The sequence below is a fragment of the Oryx dammah genome, unplaced genomic scaffold (assembly GCF_014754425.2).
Source record: "Oryx dammah isolate SB20612 unplaced genomic scaffold, SCBI_Odam_1.1 HiC_scaffold_28, whole genome shotgun sequence".
Classification (NCBI taxonomy): Eukaryota; Metazoa; Chordata; class Mammalia; order Artiodactyla; family Bovidae; genus Oryx; species Oryx dammah.
The window spans coordinates 91,886,011-91,905,692 of NW_024070212.1; the positions used below are offsets into that span (position 1 = coordinate 91,886,011).

A 19,682-nucleotide genomic window follows, 5' to 3' on the forward strand; every position below is an offset into this window, starting at 1 on the left:
CCTCTTTGGTTCTATTCCCCCAGTGATGTGATGAAAGTTTGAATGTCCACTACATTTCCTGAAAGATTTTGTGATATTTTTTAGCTGTATTTAACATAAATGACAAAATGTACACATTTAAGGTATGTAATCTGACAAATTTTGGTATGTGTATATACCCTTATAAATGGCACTTGAAATCACTCAACTCTGTTCTACTGATCTAGACATACATATTATACTAAAATAATACTGTCCTGATTAACATATCTTTAAAATAAGCCTTAACCATCAGGTAGTGTAAGTCTTTGAATTACGTTCTTTTTCAAAGTTGTCTCAGCTATTCTGGGTCTCTTGAAACTTCATATACATTTTAGAATCAGCGTCTCGATTTCTATTTTAAAACAGCTTGCTGGTATGTTGACTGGGATTGTACTGAAGCTATGAATTAATCTGGGGACAAATGACATCTTAACAATATTGCATCTTCTGATTCAAAAAACATAATATACCTCATAGTATTTATTTGGGTCTTCAGTTTCTCTTAACAATGTTCTGTAATTTTCAGCATAGAGGGACTGCTGATAATCTGTTAAATTCACCCCTAAATACATCATACTTATGATGCTATCGTATTGTTTTTAAATTCCAACTTCTGATTGTTAGTATACAGAAATACAATTGATTTTTACACAATGATCTTGTAACTCTGATAAACTGATTGATTAGATCTAGTACTATTTTGTAAACTCCTTAGGTGAAGAAGTGGTAAAGAATCCACCTGCCAATGCAAAAGACACAAGAGACTGGGGTTCGATCTCTTGGTCAGGAAGATCCCTTGAAGTAGGAAATGGCAATCCACTCTGGTATCCTTGCCTGGGAAATCCCATGAACAGAGGAGCCTGGTGGGCTACAGTCCATGGGTCTGCAAGGAGTTGAACATGACTGAGCATGTACACACTACTCCAAGATTTCCTACATAGATAATCATGTTATCCATGAATAAAGACATTTTTTTTTCCAACTGTATTCCTCTAATTTTGTTTTTTTTCCCCTCTTATTACACTGGCTAGAAGATCCACTGAAATGTTTAATAAAAACAAGAATAGACATCATCTCCTTGTTCCTCATTTTAAAGAACCAATCAATCAGTCACCATTGGATATATTAATTTTAGGTCTTTCATAAATTCTCTTTATTCGATTGTAAAACTTCTATTTTAAATTGCTGATATATATATGTATATATATATAGAGAGATGAGATTTCTATAGTTTTTTTTCTTTTAATATGCTTTTCCTTTCTATCCTATTAATATGCTGAATTACAGATTGATTTTTTAATGTTAAACCAATTTAGCATTCTTGGAATAAATCCCATTTTGTTATGAAGTATCTTATTTTTTTGTGGATTATTAAATTGGATATACTAAAAACTTGTTATGTATTTATGCAACCAACTATGAGGGATATAGGTTTTCATTTCTTAAAAATTTTTTCTGATTTTGATACTAGTGGAATTCAAGCCTCCTCATCTATTTTCTAAGAGTTTGTATAGAACTGGTGTTATTTTGTCCTTCCTTTTGTAACAATCACCAGTGAACATATCTAGACCTGGGCTTTTCTTTGCAAAAAGGTTTATAATAATAAATACAATTCTTTCAATGTATGCAGGGCTATTCAAGTTACCTATTTTTTCTTGATAGAAGTATGAAAGTCAACATTCAAAGAATTTGTCCATTTTGTCCAAGCTGGACATGTATTAGTATAAATCCATTCATAGTGTGCTCTATTGTGTTGTTACTATTTATAGAGCCTGTAATGATAGCCCCTTCTCTCATATCTCATAATGGGACTTTGTCTTTTCACTATTTTTAAGTTAAATATGGGTGATTTACAATACTAATTTCAGGTGTACAACACAGTGATTCAATATTTTTATACATTATACTGCATTTAAAGTTTATAAAATAACAACTATACCTCCCTGGGCTGTGTAATATACTCTTCTAGCTTATGTATTTTATAGACAGTAGTTTGTACCTCCTTATTCCCCTATGCATATCTTCCTGCTCTTCATTCCCCTCTCCCCACTGGTCACCACTAACTTATTTTCTCCATCTGTGAGTCTATTTTGTTATGTTCACTTGTTTTATTCTTTTAGATTCCACAAGTAAGTGCTAACATTACAGTATTTGTCTTTGTCTGACTTATTTCAGTAAGCTTCATATCCTCTAGGTCCATTCATTTTGTTGTAAATGGCAGAATCTCATTCTTTTTTATGGTTGAGTAACACTCCATTGCACGTGCAAGCGTGTGTGTGTATACATATACACACATATACCATTCATCTGTTGATAGACACTTAGGCTGCTTCTATATCTTGCCTATTGTAAATTATGCTTCTATCAACATTTGGGTCCATGTACATTTTCAAATTACTGTTTTTTCTTCAAATATATACCCAAGAGTAGAACTGCTGAATCATATGATAGTTCTATATTTAGTTTTTGAGGAACCTCCATAATATTTTCCATAGTAGCTGTGCCAATTTAAATGCCCCCTAACAGGAATCCCCTCTGTATTAGGATCCTCCTTTCTCCACAGCTTTGCCACACTTGTTATTTATAGACATTTTGATGATAGTCATTCTGACAAGTGTGAGGTGGTTCTTCACTGAGGTTTTGATTTGCATTTCTGTGATGATTAGAAATGTTGAAAAACTTTTCATGTGCCTGTTGGCCATTTGTATACTTTCTTTGGAACATCTATTCATATCTTCCTTTTGTTTTTTCCGCTATATCGTGCAGCTTGCAGGATCTTAGTTCCCTGGCCAGGGATCAAACCCAGGCCTAGGCAGTGAGAGTGCTGAGTCCTAACCACTGGACTTCCAGAGCATTCTCTTCTGACCATTTTTTAATCAAGTTGTTTGTTATTAGTCTTTAATTACTTTATTCATTTGGCTGTACCAGGTCTTAGTTGTAGCATGTGGGACCTTTCGTTTGTGGCATGTGGGACCTAATTCTCTGACCAGGGATTGAACCTAGATCCCCCGCATTGGGAGCATGGAGTCTTAGCCACTGGACCACCAGGGAAGTCCCCCAAGTTGTTTTTCTAATATTGAGTTGTGCAAGCCATGTATCTATTTTGGATACTAACCCCTTATCAGTCATATCATTAGCAAATATTTTTTCCTATTAAGGGGGTTGTTTTTTCATTTTGGTGATAGTTTTATCTATTAAAAAACCTCTTATATTTAACTAGGTCCCATTTATTTATTTTTGGTTTTACTTCTTTTGCCTTAGGAGATAGATCTAAGAAAATATTGCTACACTTTCTGTAAATTAGTGTTCAGCCTATGTTTTCGTCCAGGAGTTTTATGGTCTCAGGTCTTACATTTAGGTCTTTAATCCATTTTGAGTTTATTTTTACATATGGTGTGAGACAATGTTCTAACTTCATTCTTTTACGAGTAGCTGTCCAGTTTTCCGAGCACTATTTACTGAAGAAACTCTTTTCTCCGGTGAATATCATGCCTACTTCATTGTAGGTTAATTGAACATAAGTATGTGGGTTTATTTCTGAGTTCTCTATTTAATTCCATTGATCTTTATCTCTTGCTGTGCCAGTACCATTCTATTTTGATGACTGCAGCCTTATACTATACTCTGGAGTCAAAAAGTATTATACCTCTAGCTTTGTCCTTTTTTTTTTTTTTTCCTCAAGATTGGATGACATCTCAAGGTCTTTTGTGATTCCATATAAGATTTAGGATTATTTCTTCTGCTGCTGCTGCTAAGTCACTTCAGTCACGTCCGACTCTGTGCGACCCCATAGATGGCAGCCCACCAGGCTCCCCCGTCCCTGAGATTCTCCAGGCAAGAACACTGGAGTGGGTTGCCATTTCCTTCTCCGATAAATGCCTTGTTCTGTGAAAAATGTCATGGGTATTTTGATAAGAATTGCATTAGATCTATAGATTGCTTTTGGTAGTATGGATTTTAGCAGTATTAATTCTGCTAATCCATAAATCTGGAATATCTTTCTATTCCTTGGAATCATCTTCAGTTTTCATCATCAATGTTTTATGGTTTTAAGAGTACTGATCTTAATATTCTTGGTTAAATTTATTCCTGGGTATTTTATTTTAGGTGTTTTAATCTATAGGTTGATAGGTTATCTTTTTTTTTTTAATACCTTAAGGATTTTGTGCACTGTCTTGGGAACTGAACTGTTTGAATGAGAAGTCTACAGTCATTCTTATACCCATTGCTCAGTATATAAAGTGGATTTTTTTTCTCTAGTTGCCTTTAAAATTCTTCTCTTTACCTCTGGTGTTAAGCAATTTGATGATGATGATTATAATGTTCCTTAATGTAATACTTTTCATCCTGCAGCTGGAGTTCATTGAACTTTTTTTAAAATTTAAATTTATTTATTTTAATTGGAGGCTAATTACTTTACAATATTGTATTGGTTTTGCCATACATCAACATGAATCCACCATGGGTGTACACGTGTTCCCAATCCTGAATCCCTCTCCCACCTCCCTCCCCTCACTGAACTTCTTGAATTTATATGATTATCAGTTCAGTTCAGTCGCTCAGTCGTGTCCGACTCTTTGTGACCCCATGAATCGCAGCACGCCAGTCCTCCCTGTCCATCACCAACTCCTGGAGTCTACCCAAACCCATGTCCATCGAGTTGGTGATTTACAAAATTTTTCATCACTGATTCTTCAAATATCTTTTCTGTCAACCCACTTTTCCACTCTTTTGGGGACTTCAATTACAGAGTTAAGCCATCCATTTCTCACATCTCAATGATATTCCATTCATTTCATTTTCCAGCCTTTTATCTTTGTGTTTCATCTTGGATGGTTCTGTTTTTAAGTTTATTAATTTTTTCCAGCAGTGTCTGATCTGCCATTAATCTCATCCAGTGTATTTTTCAACTCATTGTCATTTTTGTTTCTTAAAGTTTGATTTGGGTTTTTTATATTTTCCATGTCTCGCCTTAAAATATACAGGCCCTTATCTTGTTGAAGTTTTATTTTAAGCTTGTTAGGTAGGATCAGAGCAGACTAAATTTATGGACAACTTTGATCACTAGGAATTATTTGTCCCTTTCTTACTCTAGATGGTAAGAATATAAATTATTCCTCGACCTTTGAGAAGTGTTCTAGCTGCTCTTCTCCAGTGTTTTTCTCATATACATACATTGATTAGTAGTCAGCTGAAGACCCAATAGGAACCTCTTACAGATCTCCAGAGTTCTTTTATTTCCATAATCTGTCTTGTAAATTCTAGCCATCATGGCCTCCCTACATTCTCTTCAACTCAGGGAGCCTCTAGACCTCCAGGATCGGGTTAAGTTCTCTCTAACTGCACTATGGCCTGGAAACTAACTCCAGACAGTAAGGTAGGGTAATCACAGGGCTCACCTTCTCTATCCCATTGTTCTTAGGTTTTTGCTTTTATCCCCTCACATATTTTTTGTCATGATGTTTAGCTATTTAAGGTAGACTGGTATGTTAGTGTGTGCAAGTGCCGCTATAAAAAATAGCAGCTTAAACAAGTGGTGATGGCTTAAACAATAGAAATTTATTGTCTCACAATGCTGGAGGCTAGAAATCCCAAATCAAGATGTCAATAGCATTGGTTCCATTTGAGGATTGCAAAAGGAAAGATTTGTTTCAGAACTTTCTCCTGACTTGTAGATAGTCGTCATCTCCTTATGCCTCTTCCTGTCATCTTCTCTTTATACATGTCTAGGTCCAAATTTCCCCTTCTTAGATGGTAAAGAATCCACCTGCAGTACGGGAGACCTGGGTTCGATCCCTGGGTTGGGAAGATCCCCTAGAGGAGGACATGGCAACCCACTCCAGTATTCTTACCTGGAGAATCCCCATGGACAGAGGAGCCTAGCAGGCTACAGTTCATGGGGTCGCAAAGAGTCAGACACGACTGAGTGACTAAACACACAGGTCATACTGGATTAGGACTTTACCTCTGTAAAGACCCTAAAACCAGCCCTACAATCAGACATAATAATTAAACTGATGTTTATGAAAATCAGTTTAGGATAGTGTTTAAGAACAGGGGCACTGAAATTAAGAGTGCATGGGTTTGATTCTAGCTCTAACACTTGCTGCTTCCCTGGTGGCTCAGAGGGTAAAGTGTCTGCCTACAATGTGGGAGACCTGAGTTCAATCCCTGGGTTGGGAAGATCGCTGGAGAAGGAAATGGCAACCCATTTCAGTACTCTTGCCTGGAAACCCCACGGACAGAGGAGCCTGGTAGGCTACAGTCCATGGGGTCGCAAAGAGTCGGACACGACTGAGTGACTTTAGTGAACTCTGACTCTTGCATCTTTCCATACTTAGAAAGAACTAAAATCATCAACCTGAGATATCTGGATTTTTTACACTTCTTTACACTTTACAGTAATCTTTTGATGTTCAACTACATGTTTTTTTTCCAGCAAAAATTCCTACATGTCCTGGCTCCTCCTCCCTTACCTCTTTGGAACAGTCCCTCAGAGGTATCTGAGAGGCTGTCTCCTGGGCTGTAATCTCAATAAGGCCACTTAACAAAACATAATTCTCATCTTTTATGTTGTGTTTGTTTTTTCAGTTGACACTTAGAAGTCCCCCTCTCTCCATAATTTACATATAACCTGCCAAAACTCCGTTTTCTAAAAGTTTACTTTGGTTAAGTCATGTTTTTGCTTTAAAACCTATAAAAGCTCTTTTATAAATTATCATATTAGAAGCAAAAGGCAAGGTAGAAAGGGAAAGATATATCCAACTGAATACAGAGTGTAGAGAATAGCTAGGATTAAAAAAAGGGGGGGGCTTCTTAAGTGAACAATGCAAAAAAACAGAGGAAAACAATAGAATGGGAAAGTCTAGAGATCTCCCCAAGAAAACTGGAGATATCAAGGGAACATTTCATGCTAGGATGGGCACAATAAAGGACAGAAACATTAAGGACCTAAGAGAAGCAGAAGAGATTAAGAAAAGGTGGCAAGAATACACAGAAGAACTATATTTAAAAAAGGTCTTCATGATGAGATAATCATATTGGTGTGGTCACTCACCTAGACCCATACATCCTGTAGTGTGAAGTCAAGTGGGCCTTAGGAAACATTATTATGAACAAAGCTAGTGGAGGTGATGGAATTTCACCTGAGCTATTTCAAATCATAAAAGATGATGCTGTGAAAGTATGTCAGTAAATTTGGAAAACTCAGCAGTGGCCACAAGACTGGAAAAGGTCAGTTTTCACTCCAATCCCAAAGAAGGGCAATGACAAAGGATGTTCAAACTACCATACAATTTTACTCACTTCACATGCTAGCAAGATAATGCTCAAAATCCTTCAAGCTAGGCGTCAGCAGTATGTGAACCAAGAAATTTCAGATATACAAGCTAGATTTAGAAAAGACAGAGGAAGCAGAAATCAAATTGCCAACATCCATTATATTACAGAGAAAGCAAGGGAATTCCAGAAAAACATCTACTTCTGCTTCATTGACTACAAGAAAGCCTTTGACTGTGTGGATCACAATAACAGGTGGAAAATTCTTAAAGAGATGGGAATACCAGACTACTTTACCTGCCTCCCAAGAAACCTGTATGCAGGTCAAGAAGCAACAGTTAGAACTGGACACGGAACAACAGACTGCTTCAAAATTGAGAAAGGTTGTATATTGTCACCCTGCTTATTTAACTTCTATGCAGAGTATACCATGGGAAATGCCAGGATGGATGACTCACAAGCTGGAATCAAGACTGCTGGGAGAAATGTCAACAACCTTACATATGCAGATGATACTACTTTAATGGCAGAAAGTGAAAAGCAACTAAAGAGCCTTCTTGAGGGTGAAAGAGGAAAGTGAAAAAGCTGAACACAGGAGCCTGGTGGGCCACAGTCCATGGGGTCACAAAAGAGTCGGATACAACTTACCACTAAACAACAACAACATACAATGAAATATTGTGTATGAAATTACTTTTCCAACTAATAGACACAACTGTCCAAGATCATAAGAAATAAAATTACACTGAGTTAAAAAAAAATTGAATTAGAAGAGAAGTGAGTCTGCTAAATCAAGTAAGGAAAATAAGTGATATACAATTGGTAAACTTTACTGAAAATTAAATACAATAAATTACAAGAAATACAGTTACTGCTTCGAACAAAAATTTTTGAAACTTCACAACCATAAAGTTAGGAGGCGGAATTCAAATAAAGACAGATAATATGAATGGAAGTTGTCATGAATGTCCTTAGTCAAGTATTGAAATAATTATGGGGGCCTCATAGCTTTTACTGGCTTCTTGGTTTGCTCAGTGGTCAAGAATCCTCCTGTCAATGCAGGAGATGCAGGTTCAATACCTGGGTTGGGAAGATCCTCTGGACAAGGAAATGGCAACCCACTTTAGTATCCCTGCCTAGGAAATCCCATGGACAGAGGAGCCTGGCAGGCTACAGTTCATGAGGTTGCAAAGAGTCGGACACCACTGAGCAGCTAAACAACAACATGGCTTGTACTTCATATCACAGAATATATTTAATAGATATCTATGAAATAGATAATAACACTTCAAAGAAAAATAAAGCAAGTTTTCAAAGCATAGTTTAAAAAACTATTTAGGGTACAAATTACATACAAATAGTTCTCTTTAAAAATTTGACTCTACCTATTTTGGTATAGTTTCAAGGTAGGACTATCCAACAGCTAATTGTACCCAGAAAAAATTAAGCACTCTTTCTCACTACTATTTTCTAGTGTCCTGAAAAAAGCCATCAGACAGAAAGCCTGGGGTAAATGTTTTCTTCAAATATGTCTTTCCCACATAATAATACTGAGCCCTGAGCTTATAAGTCCAGTAAGACATTTCTGTGATTTTAAGTGTATATGAAGTACAAAAATAATGTTTACTGAATGTACAAACAACTAAGTGAATAAATGGCAGAATGGGAAAGGAAAAAAGAAAGGAAGAAGGGAAAGTAATAGAAGGAAGGAAGAAATTATTTTATACCCAAAATAGTACAAGAAGTAATTGGGGAGTTACTACCCTGCCTAATAAAACAACAAATTTTAACATATCAAACCAAGTTTTAACATTCCTCTTTTAAATCACAGTGATTATTATTCTACACTTCAGAATTGATTTCAAGAAATTTTAAAATTCAAGTAGTACTTCACTTGGAAAATAGGCAAGAACAGTGCTTACATAATTCTGTTAATATATGTGTAGTATGCACAATTTCATTTTAGTCACAAAATACAGCTTAATTCAAGATGCAATCATTTGCTTTCAAAATTTTACTTAAAAATCATTTTGGGACTTACACAGGTGAGCTATGCTTAAACATTAAGGGTAGTTAATAATATATACTTACCAAAAGAGGGAAAAATCAAAAGATCCCACCACTAATATTATAAAGTTAATTTTATACCTCCATCAAAATGCAAACCTGCTACTGATCGTCAGCACCAAAAGGTCAAAAAACAACAAATGACGCAAACTAAGTATGACAAATTTAACATCTTCCTTTCTGTTATGAAATTCTCTATCACTGATCTAATTCATATAATATTACGAACTGATTTCACTGTCCATAAATTAACATTTTACATGCAATCATGTATTTTTCATCTCCATTTGTAATGTTCAATTATGAAAAAAAAAAATCACAGTAAATCTTACCTCATTGTATCTGTTGCTGGGAATTTTGATGCTGGTTTTCCGAACTTCCATATCAACCACCAAACCTTGAACTACTGGCAATGTATACTGGTAATTTCTAAAGTCCTGGGCAAAAGCAGATTGAAATGGAATAAAGAATTCATCAATGGCAGGATCTGATTAACAGTAATAAAATTAGCACAAAGGAAAAGAATGCCAAAATTAAATACTTTTGAATTAAATAAATTAATTTATTCATTTAAATAATAAGAAAATGCATGATGAAAGCCCCACTGTGTGTATTCTAGCTCTCCAGTTAGTCTGTAAACTCTCACAAGGAAGCAGACTAAGGAGTTTCATATACCATTATATACAATATTAAACAAGTATTTAAATGTTTATCTTGCTTTATCAGCACCTGACATTTTCTGCATTTATTTGTTAACTGTCTCCTCCCTATGAGGTAAGCTCCAAGACAGCAGAGATGATCACTTGTTTCGTTCTTGTTATATCCCAAATGCCTGGAACATGCTGGGAACTCAGTGAACACTTATTCACTAAAACACACACATACACCACATCCAGTGAAGCAAAGTGAGCTCAAGTGACAGGAGTTCAGGTCACAGTGTCAGCACACAGCTAGATTTCACAGGGTCCTGTCCGTCACAAGGACCTTGACCTTTACTTTGAGAAGGCTTTTGACCTACCATAATAGATCTAACTTTCTCCTCTGTAAAGAACAGACGGAAAAGGAGCAAGAATAGAAGAAAGGAGATCAGATAAACACAATAAAAATAATCCAAGCAAGAGACAGTGATAACTTGAACCAAGATTTTAACAGTTCAAAAGGCAGTCAGAAGTTATCAGATTCTAGATATATTTAAAGGGAAAACAGACAATATTTGCCCTTAGGTTGGATGTGGAATGTGGGGAAAAAAAAAAAAAAGTTGATGATCCTGAACTGTATGGCTTGGGCAAGTAGAAGACAGGGACTGCCACCAACTAAGATACAGAATATGATGGGAAGGGGAAAGTGGCAGGTCAGAAGAATGCAGGAAAAGAACTGAGAAAGAATGGTGTCCTGGGAACTAAGAGCAGGAAATGCATAGATGCCAGTAAGTTGTTGGACGGAACTGTGTGAAAACTATCTTCTGATTGCTTCTATTCATTCAGGGAAATTAGGGTTATGTCAGCTGAAACTGAGGAAAGGAGAGGCAGCACAGGAAATTTGAGAAGAAATCACATACAAAAAGTCACATGGGGAGTTAGGAATGTATTAAGGACCAGGAAGCATTGCTGGGTAGGTTCAAGAGCTTCCTTAATGGTACTGGTCATGAATCTAAAATGAGACCCATGCGTTTGCTGCTCTTTCTGTCTTCACTCATATTTAACTTGGACGGAAGTTAAGAACGAAGAAAGAGTCAGATCTACACTGGTAAAATCAACTGACTTTTCAGATATGACCTAAATCAAATCCCTTATGATTATAGGATGGAAGTGACAAGTAGATTCAAGGGATTAGATCTGACAGACAGAGTGCCTGAAGAACCATGGACGGAGGTTCATGACATTGTACAGGAGGCAGACTAAGACCATCCCCAAGAAAAAGAAATGCAAAAAGGCAAAATGGTTGTCTGAGGAGCCCTTACAAATAGCTGAGAAAAGAAGAGAAGCTAAAGGAAAAAGAGAAAAGGAAAGATATAACCATCTGAAAGTAGAGTTCCAAAGAATAGCAAGGAGAGATAAGAAAGACTTCCTCAGTGACCAAGCAAAAAAAAACCAAAAAGAGGAAAACAATAAAATGGGAAAGACTAGAGATCTCTTCAAGAAAATCAGAGATACCAAGGGAACATTTCATGCAAAGATGGGCACAATAAAGGGCAGAAACAGTATGGACCTAACAGAAGCAGATGATATTAAGAAGAGGTGGCAAGAATACACAGAAGAACTATACAAAAAAGATCTTCACAATCCAGATAATCATGATGGTGTGATCACTCACCTAGAGCCAGACATCCTAGAACGTGAAGTCAAGTGGACCTTAGGAAGCATCACTACGAACAAAGGTAGTGGAGGTGATGAAATTCCAGTTGAGCTATTTCAAATCCTGAAAGATGATGCTGTGAAAGTGCTGCACTCAATATGCCAGCACATTTGGAAAATTCAGCAGTGGCCACAGGACTGGAAAGGTCAGTTTTCATTCCAAAGAAAGACAATGCCAAAGAATGCTCACTTCACAATTGCACTCATCTCACACGCTAGCACAGTAATGCTCAAAATTCTCCAAGCCAGGCTTCAACAGTACGTGAACCGTGAACTTCCAGATGTTTAGGCTGGATTTAGAAAAGGCAGAGGAACCAGAGATCAAATGGCCAACATCCGCTGGATCATGGAAAAAGCAAGAGAGTTCCAGAAAAACATCTATTTCTGCTTTATTGACTACGCCAAAGCACTGACTGTGTGGATCACAACAAACTGTGGAAAATTCTGAAAGAGATAGGAATACCAGACCACCTGACCTGCCCCCTGAGAAATCTGTATGCAGGTCAGGAAGCAACAGTTAGAACTGAATGTGGAATATCAGACTGATTCCAAATCGGGAAAGGAGTACATCAAGGCTGCATATTGTCACCCTGCTTATTTAACTTACATGTAGAGTACATCAGGCGAAATGCCGGAGTGGATGAAGCACAAGCAGGAATCAAGATTGCCGGGAGAAATATCAATAACCTCAGAAATGCAGGTGACACCACCTTTATGGCAGAAAGCAAGGAAGAACTAAAGAGCCTCTTGATGAAAAGTGAAAGAGGAAAGTGAAAAAGTTGGCTTAAAACTCAACATTCAGAAAACGAAGATCATGTCATCCAGTCCCATCACTTCATGGCAAGTAGATCGGGAAACAATGGAAACAGCAACAGACTATTTTTGGGGGCTCCAAAATCACTGCAGATGGTGACTGCAGCCATGAAATTAAAAGATGCTTGCTCCTTGGAAGAAAACCTATGACCAACGTAGACAGCATATTAAAAAGCAGAGACATTACTTTGCTGACAAATGTCCATCTAGTCAAATTATGGTTTTTTTCTAGTAGTCATTATGGATGTGAGAGCTGGACCATAAAGAAAGCTGAACACTGAAGAATTGATGCTTTTGAACTGTAGTGTTGGAGAAGACTTTTGAGAATCCCTCAGACTACAAGGAGATTCAACCAGTCAATCCTAAAGGAAATCAGTCCTGAATATTCATGGAAGGACTGATGCTGAAGCTGAAACTCTAATACCTTGGCCACCTGATGTGAAGAACTGACTCACTGGGAAAGACCCTGATGCTGGGAAAGACTGAAGGCACGAGAAGAAGGGGACGACAGAGGATGAGATGGTTGGATGGTATCACCAACTCTATGGACATGAGCTGAGCAAGCTCTGGGAGTTGGTGATGGACAGGGAAGCCTGGCGTGCTGCAGTCCATGGGGTCGCAAAGAGTTGGACATGACTGAGTGACTGAACTGACTGAAAGGTGCTAAGGCAAGTAAATGACAAGTGATACTGAAATGACTGGACATGAAAATGGGGGAAAAAAGAACTTCAAGGAATGCCTCACAAACACAAATTAACTAAAAATGGATCACAAACCTATATATAAAACATAAAACCATAAACTTCTGAAGAAAGCATAGGGGAAAATGTTTGTGATTTAAGTTTTAGTCAATAAATTCTTAGATATGATATAAACAGAATGCCTCATAAAAAATTAACAAACTGGACTTCAACAAAATTAAAAACTTTGGTTCTATTAATGACATTATTTTTAAAAATGAAAAGATGATCTACAGACTTGAGAGTGCACTGGGATAACCCAGACGGATGGTATGGGGAGGGAGGTGAGAAGGAGTTTAGGATTGGGAACACGTGTACACCTGTGGCGGATTCATGGTCATGTATGGCAAAACCAATACAATATTGTAAAGTAAAAAATAAATAAATAAATTTTTTTAAAAGAAAAAAATAAAAATAAAACCGCAAAAAAAGAGAAAATATTTTAAAATTATACAAATCTACCAAAGGGCTTACATTCAGAATACATGAAATACTCTCAAAATTCAACAAGAAAACAAAACCCATATGGGCAAAAATTTGAACATTCATTAGAGACATAAAGAAGACAAAATAAGCAAATAAAAAGATGCTCTAAATCACTCATCATTGGAAACATAAAAATTAAAATCATAAAAATTAAAACCATTAGATTTCTATTAGAATGGCAAAAATTAAAAATAAAGGAGGAACAAGTGTTGACCAAAAAAAAGAACATTGCAGGCATTTTGGAAAACAATTTTACAGTTCCTTACAATGTTAAATCCTGACAGCTCAGTTGGTAAAGAATCCACCTGAAATGCAGGAGACCCCGGTTCAATCCCTGGGTTGGGAAGAACCCTGGAGAAGGGATAGGCTAACCACTCCAGTATGCTTGCGCTTCTCTTGTGGCTCAGCTGGAAAAGAATCCGCCTGCAATGCAGGAGACCTGGGTTCAATCCCTGGGTTGGAAAGATTCCCTGGAGGAGGGAAAGGCTACCCACTCCAGTATTCTGGCCTGGAAAATTTCATGGACTGTACAGTCCACGGAGTCACAGAGTTGAATACGACTGACCAACTTTCACTTTCATAATGTTAAACATACAATATGGCTCAACTCTCCCACGCCTAGATAAATGAAAACTAAACATTCACACAGAGTTTAATACATGAATGTTTATATTTATAGCAGTTTTATTCAGTTGCAAGAAATGAGAAACCCAGATATCCATCAACAGGTGAATGAATAAACTATAGTTCACACATACAACACAACCCTGGCTCAGCAATAAAAATCAATCATCTATTGATAATTGAAGGTTACCAGAGTATCCCACAGCTAAGTATGCCTCTTGTTAATCAGTCTTTGGCCAGTCTAATTTAGATGACCTCAGCCAAAGAACCTGAGATGAAGAAAGATGAGAATCTTTCTTCTTTAAAAGAAAGATTTTATTTCCTTCCCAATAATACATATAACATAGATTAATCTCAAATGCATTAAGATAAGTAAAAGAAGCCAGACTGAGAAGGCTACATTCTGTATAATTTCCCTTACAGGACAGTCTGAATAAACTAAAACTACAGGGACAAAGAATCAATGATTACCAGACATTAGAAGTGCACCAGCGACTTCCCTTTCACTTTCCACTTTCATGCATTGGAGAAGGAAATGGCAACCCACTCCAGTGTTCTTGCCTGGAGAATCCCAGGGACGGAGGAGCCTGGTGGACTACCGTCTATGGGGTCACACAGAGTCGGACATGACTGACTCAGCAGCAGCAGCAGCAAATATTCCGGAGTAACAGAACTGTTCTGTACTTCAATTGTGAGAGTGGTTGTAATGTAACTGTTACATGTGTGAAAACTCTTGGAAATGTACTCAAAAAAAGGTGGCTATTACCATACATAAAATTTTTTTAAGTTTTAAAGAAAGAGGTAGATTTAAGCAGGGTTTACATTTTGCCAGGCTACCACAACACACAGTAAAAGAGAAAAAGGAATTAGAATTATGTAAAAAAGTGATTTGATGATGAAACTATGGAATCAAAATATACAAAAACAGAAAAGTAACAGGAGTGAGAAATAGTGAAAAGGCTTATTGAAATCAATAGACTGCAGGATCCTGATAATCTAGAGAGAAAGTGATGATGTAGAGTGAGATGCTTCAGGAGATAATTCAACAAATGTTTGTATAAATGAAATGATAGAGACCATAGAAACCTTAGGCTGCTGTTGCTAGATTACAGGACAAATATCTCCTTTTCATTCCAAAATAGATTACAACCTGAAAGAAAAACTATCCTCCAGAAAAATGAGACTAAAACTAAAATTACCAAGGAAGGACAAAGGGGTGGGGGCTGGAGTAGAAGAATATAGAGAGATATTATATATTAAAATATAACTTAGAAATTTTCATTTCTGCCCAAGGTGAAGGAAAGGAGACTAGATTAGTCTCATGTCTTAAACAACCAAAGACCACACAAAACCCATGGAACAATGATTTTTTAAGAGAGCGATTTCAGGTAACCAAGGATAGTGATCCTTGAGAGACTGGAACCAAACAAGATGAGCTCTGTGACTGCCCCGGTTATGCTCCAGGAGAGCTTCCAAGCTCAGATGCAGCAAAGGGGAACCCCGGCAGAGGCTGGCAGACTTCCTGAGAAGAAAACTGAAAAACGAGAAAAATGAAGTTCGTTAGAGTTGACAGGACAGAGAGGAGAAAACTGCAGACAGGACTCCAAAGGTTTGCAGAAGGTCACATCCAGTATTTAGCAGTGCTCTCATTAGCTAATAAGTGTGAGGTAACCTGAGGCCAGTGAAAAAAATGCCTGAAGTGATTATTGGGAGCATTATCTGATACACAGGTCTAGGAATAATGCCTATTCCCAAAATCCAGATAGAAAGACATCTTGGACATTCATGGGCATTGAGTAGAGTCTTACTGTATAATAAAGAATTTGGTTGACCTTTGCCCCTGGTTCCTGGGACATAGCTTCTAAACCCTTGGAATTTCCTGAGTGATATGAGTGCCCTTGTATTCCTGGTGGGCCCTATGTCTATTGCATTTGACAGTCCGTGTCAACTTCATGATATTCAGGCTAACAAGATGACTCAGGGTGGTAGCTGGCCATTTCAGAAACATCAACCACATGATGAGAGGTTGGGGCTCTGAGGTACACAATACTGGCCTGACTTTTGGGGAATGCTGAAGTGGGGCTGAAGATTGAGTTCAATCACATAGTCAATGATTCAATCAATCAGGAATAGTAAGGAATCACCAATAAAAACTCAAGACACAAAAGTTAGTTGTTTGGAACCCTCCCAGACCCTGCACTATGTGTCTCTTCTATTGGCTGCTCCTGATTTATATCTCCACTGTTATAATAAAACTCTTAAGTACAGTTGGCTCTTGAATAACATGGGGGTTAGGGGAGTCAACCCCTGCACAGTCAAAAATCCATGTATAACATTACACTCAGCTCTCTGAACTGCAGTTCTGTACTCTGCAGATTCTAGTAAGCATGGATTGTATAGTACAAATTTACTGGAAAAAAAAAAATCCAAATAAGTGGATCTGAGCAGTTCAAACCCACGTTGTTCAAGGGTCAACTGCACAGTACTTTGCTGAGTTCTGTGAATCATTCTAGTGAATCATCAAACCTGACGGGTTAGTGGGATCTCCCACATTTGTATCTAGTTAGTGCCAACTGTAGGAGGTCTGGGGACCCTTGAACTTACAGCTAGCACCTGAAGTAATGGCAGTCTTATGAAGAACTGTGTCCTTAATCTGTGAAGTTTAGCTTAATTCCAAATAATGTCCAAAGTCACTAAAAATCACTATGACTATTGTTTCAGTCACTAAGTAATGTCCGACTCTTGAGACCTGATGGACTGTAGCCCACTAGGCTCCTCTGTCCATGTGATTTCTCAGGCAAGAACACTGGAGTAGGTTGTTGTTTCCTTCTCCAGGGGATCTTCCTGACCCAGGACTGAACCTGTGTCTCTTGCATTGGTAACTGGACCCTTCACTACTGAGTCACCAGGGAAGCCCTCTTCCACTTACAATGGCAACCATATATTTTCCACTATTTTATTCTCAACCCTACAGCTGGAATAGGTAATTCGCATTACAACTGTTTTTTCTGTACTCTGAGCCAATTAATTTTAACATAATTCAAGATTGAATTGATAGACTACTTTGTTCAGTGTTTAGAGAAGCTAATAACTACATTTCAAAACAAATTTAATAGTACTACTTTCAACATATGATAATTAATGCTTTATTTGGCTAGAATATTGAGAAAAATGTAATGATCTGATCCACCCTAAATTCAATAAATTCTATAAAGCAAGTTTGCTTTAAATCTAGAAGCTTAAAAACAAAAAAACAAAAAAAATAAATCTAGAAGCTTGTTCTCACAAGTGTTTGCATCTAAGAGCACTGACTGAGAATATAAGGAGTATGTAGCAGAAAGAGCAAGGAGGATGGAATAGGAAGATGCAAACCCTGGCTTTACAGTTTGCTATACAATTTCTAAGCTTAGGTTGCTGAATCTTTAAAATGTAAATAATATGCATCCCTACTAACTTGTAGAACTATTGGGGAGGCAAAATAATATAAAGCATTTTGAGTTACAAAGAATCATAAAAATGTTAGATACTATTTGCAGAATCTCATTGTAAATAGTGAAATAACAGCTAAATGTCCTACTGGTGATTGCTTAAAAGTTTCTTTGTCATGGCTAAAGGACAGAAAGTATCTGAGCATAATTATATAGTATATTAGAAAAATGGTTGTACGTTTAAAGTATTTGTCTATTGATGTCAATATCTGCTCTTGTTTTTCAATATTTCTACTCAATTTGTGGGGGAAAAAATGCTTCTTACATTCTCATTCCAGATATCATACAAATAGCTGTAGAGAGAAACAAAGAAAGGCAAGATGGAAAACATATTTCTCATCAGAAAAAAATGCAAACCAGAAAGCAATAGAGTAAATCTTTAAAATTCTCAAATAATAGAACTGTCAGCCTAGAATTCTATATCCGGCAAAAGTGTCTTCTTTCAAATACAAAGGACTTTGTAAGAAACACATATGCTAAAAGAATTCATCACCAGTCAATCCACACTATAAGAAACATTAGAGGAAATCTTTCAGGGAGGAGGACACCAGATGGAAATACAGATTTACACAAAGGAATGGAGAGCACTGCAAATGGCAGCTACATGAGTAGACCTATAAGAACCTTTCTCACGGTTTAAATCTCCTTAAAAGATAACTGGAACTATAACTATAATTCCATGACAGAGTAATAAATCAAGTCCCCCCAAAGCAATAAAGTTAGATAAATTTATTTAAAAAAGAAAACAAAAACTCAACCATTTCAGTGCCCTTGACTCAGGCTAAAAGCACACAATACGCTGAGATGTGCTCATTCAGGAAAATCACTGAACTTCAAGGAAGAAGAATAGAGTTGAGTCTGTGAGCTTCTTGCCTGGAGCTGCCCCTAACTTTGCCCGGTAGTTCAACCAATGCAAGGTAGTTTGTGAAAACAGTAAGTTTTGCTTCTTGTAGAATCTTGCTTGATTTGGAGTGTCTCAGTCAAAGTGGTAATCTCAGCGACTAGTGAAAGAAGACCAGTGGCTCTGTTACCCAGAGGCTGCTAATCTATTTGGAGCAAGTAATAAGCAGGCAGACTGGCCAGAAATTTAACAAGGAGTTCTGGGAATGAGACAGCCACAGGGAATTTCATAAATTCTCCACATACATACCCAGGACTGACCTTAGTCTGTGCACATGTGCAGCAGAGACCTTAGTGGGCCCTAGCCACCTAATCCTTGGTCAGCAGGGTCAGAGGCTATGCATGTGCCAAGGAGACATGAGAGAGTCCAGTGGAAAATACAGGAATAACATTTGAATCCCAGTCCACAGATCAAGAAAGTATAGATGCCTTATTGCCTTGAGGTATGTGAATACAATCTCTGATCAATCTTTGGCTAAACTGTAAGCTACACGGACACAGGAGAAATCTCTAGTATGTCAGGCTTAAAATTAAAACAAGATATAATGCTCAGTGCTTTAAGTATGCACTACTCCTCACAATATTCCTGCAAGGTCACTTAGTAAGTGTATAACCAAGAGCCAGAATCTAGTACTGTTTCATTCCAAAGCTCCAAGTACTTTCCAAAGAATATACATGTTCTGTTCTTTTAACATAAATCTTCACTTCCCTGAAGCAGCAAGGTATGAACAAAATAATAAAATCTGCTTCCTTCTCCCGTACAAATCCCAGTAAGGAACAAGAAAATAATAATTCTCAACTTACTGCAAGAAGATTCATGATGGTATGCCCAGTCTCTCCGAACAATGGCTTCCGAAATCTGACGCTGAACAGTGGGCATGGGTAAACTATGCAAATGAGAAATGAACAGA

General features: G+C 37.2%; 1 protein-coding gene across 3 annotated transcripts in view; it reads right to left on the minus strand.

Annotated features, from left to right (window-relative positions):
* Positions 1-19,682, minus strand: part of ZFYVE9 (zinc finger FYVE-type containing 9) — a 182,539-nt gene that overhangs the window by 22,284 nt on the left and 140,573 nt on the right. For all 3 annotated transcript variants that reach the window (XM_040231136.1, XM_040231135.1, XM_040231134.1), the window contains 2 exons: positions 19,576-19,658; positions 9,699-9,803 (listed from right to left, as the gene is read on the minus strand). In XM_040231136.1, coding sequence (XP_040087070.1) covers positions 9,699-9,803; positions 19,576-19,658 — 188 coding nt within the window. The remainder of the gene's footprint in view (positions 1-9,698; positions 9,804-19,575; positions 19,659-19,682) is intronic.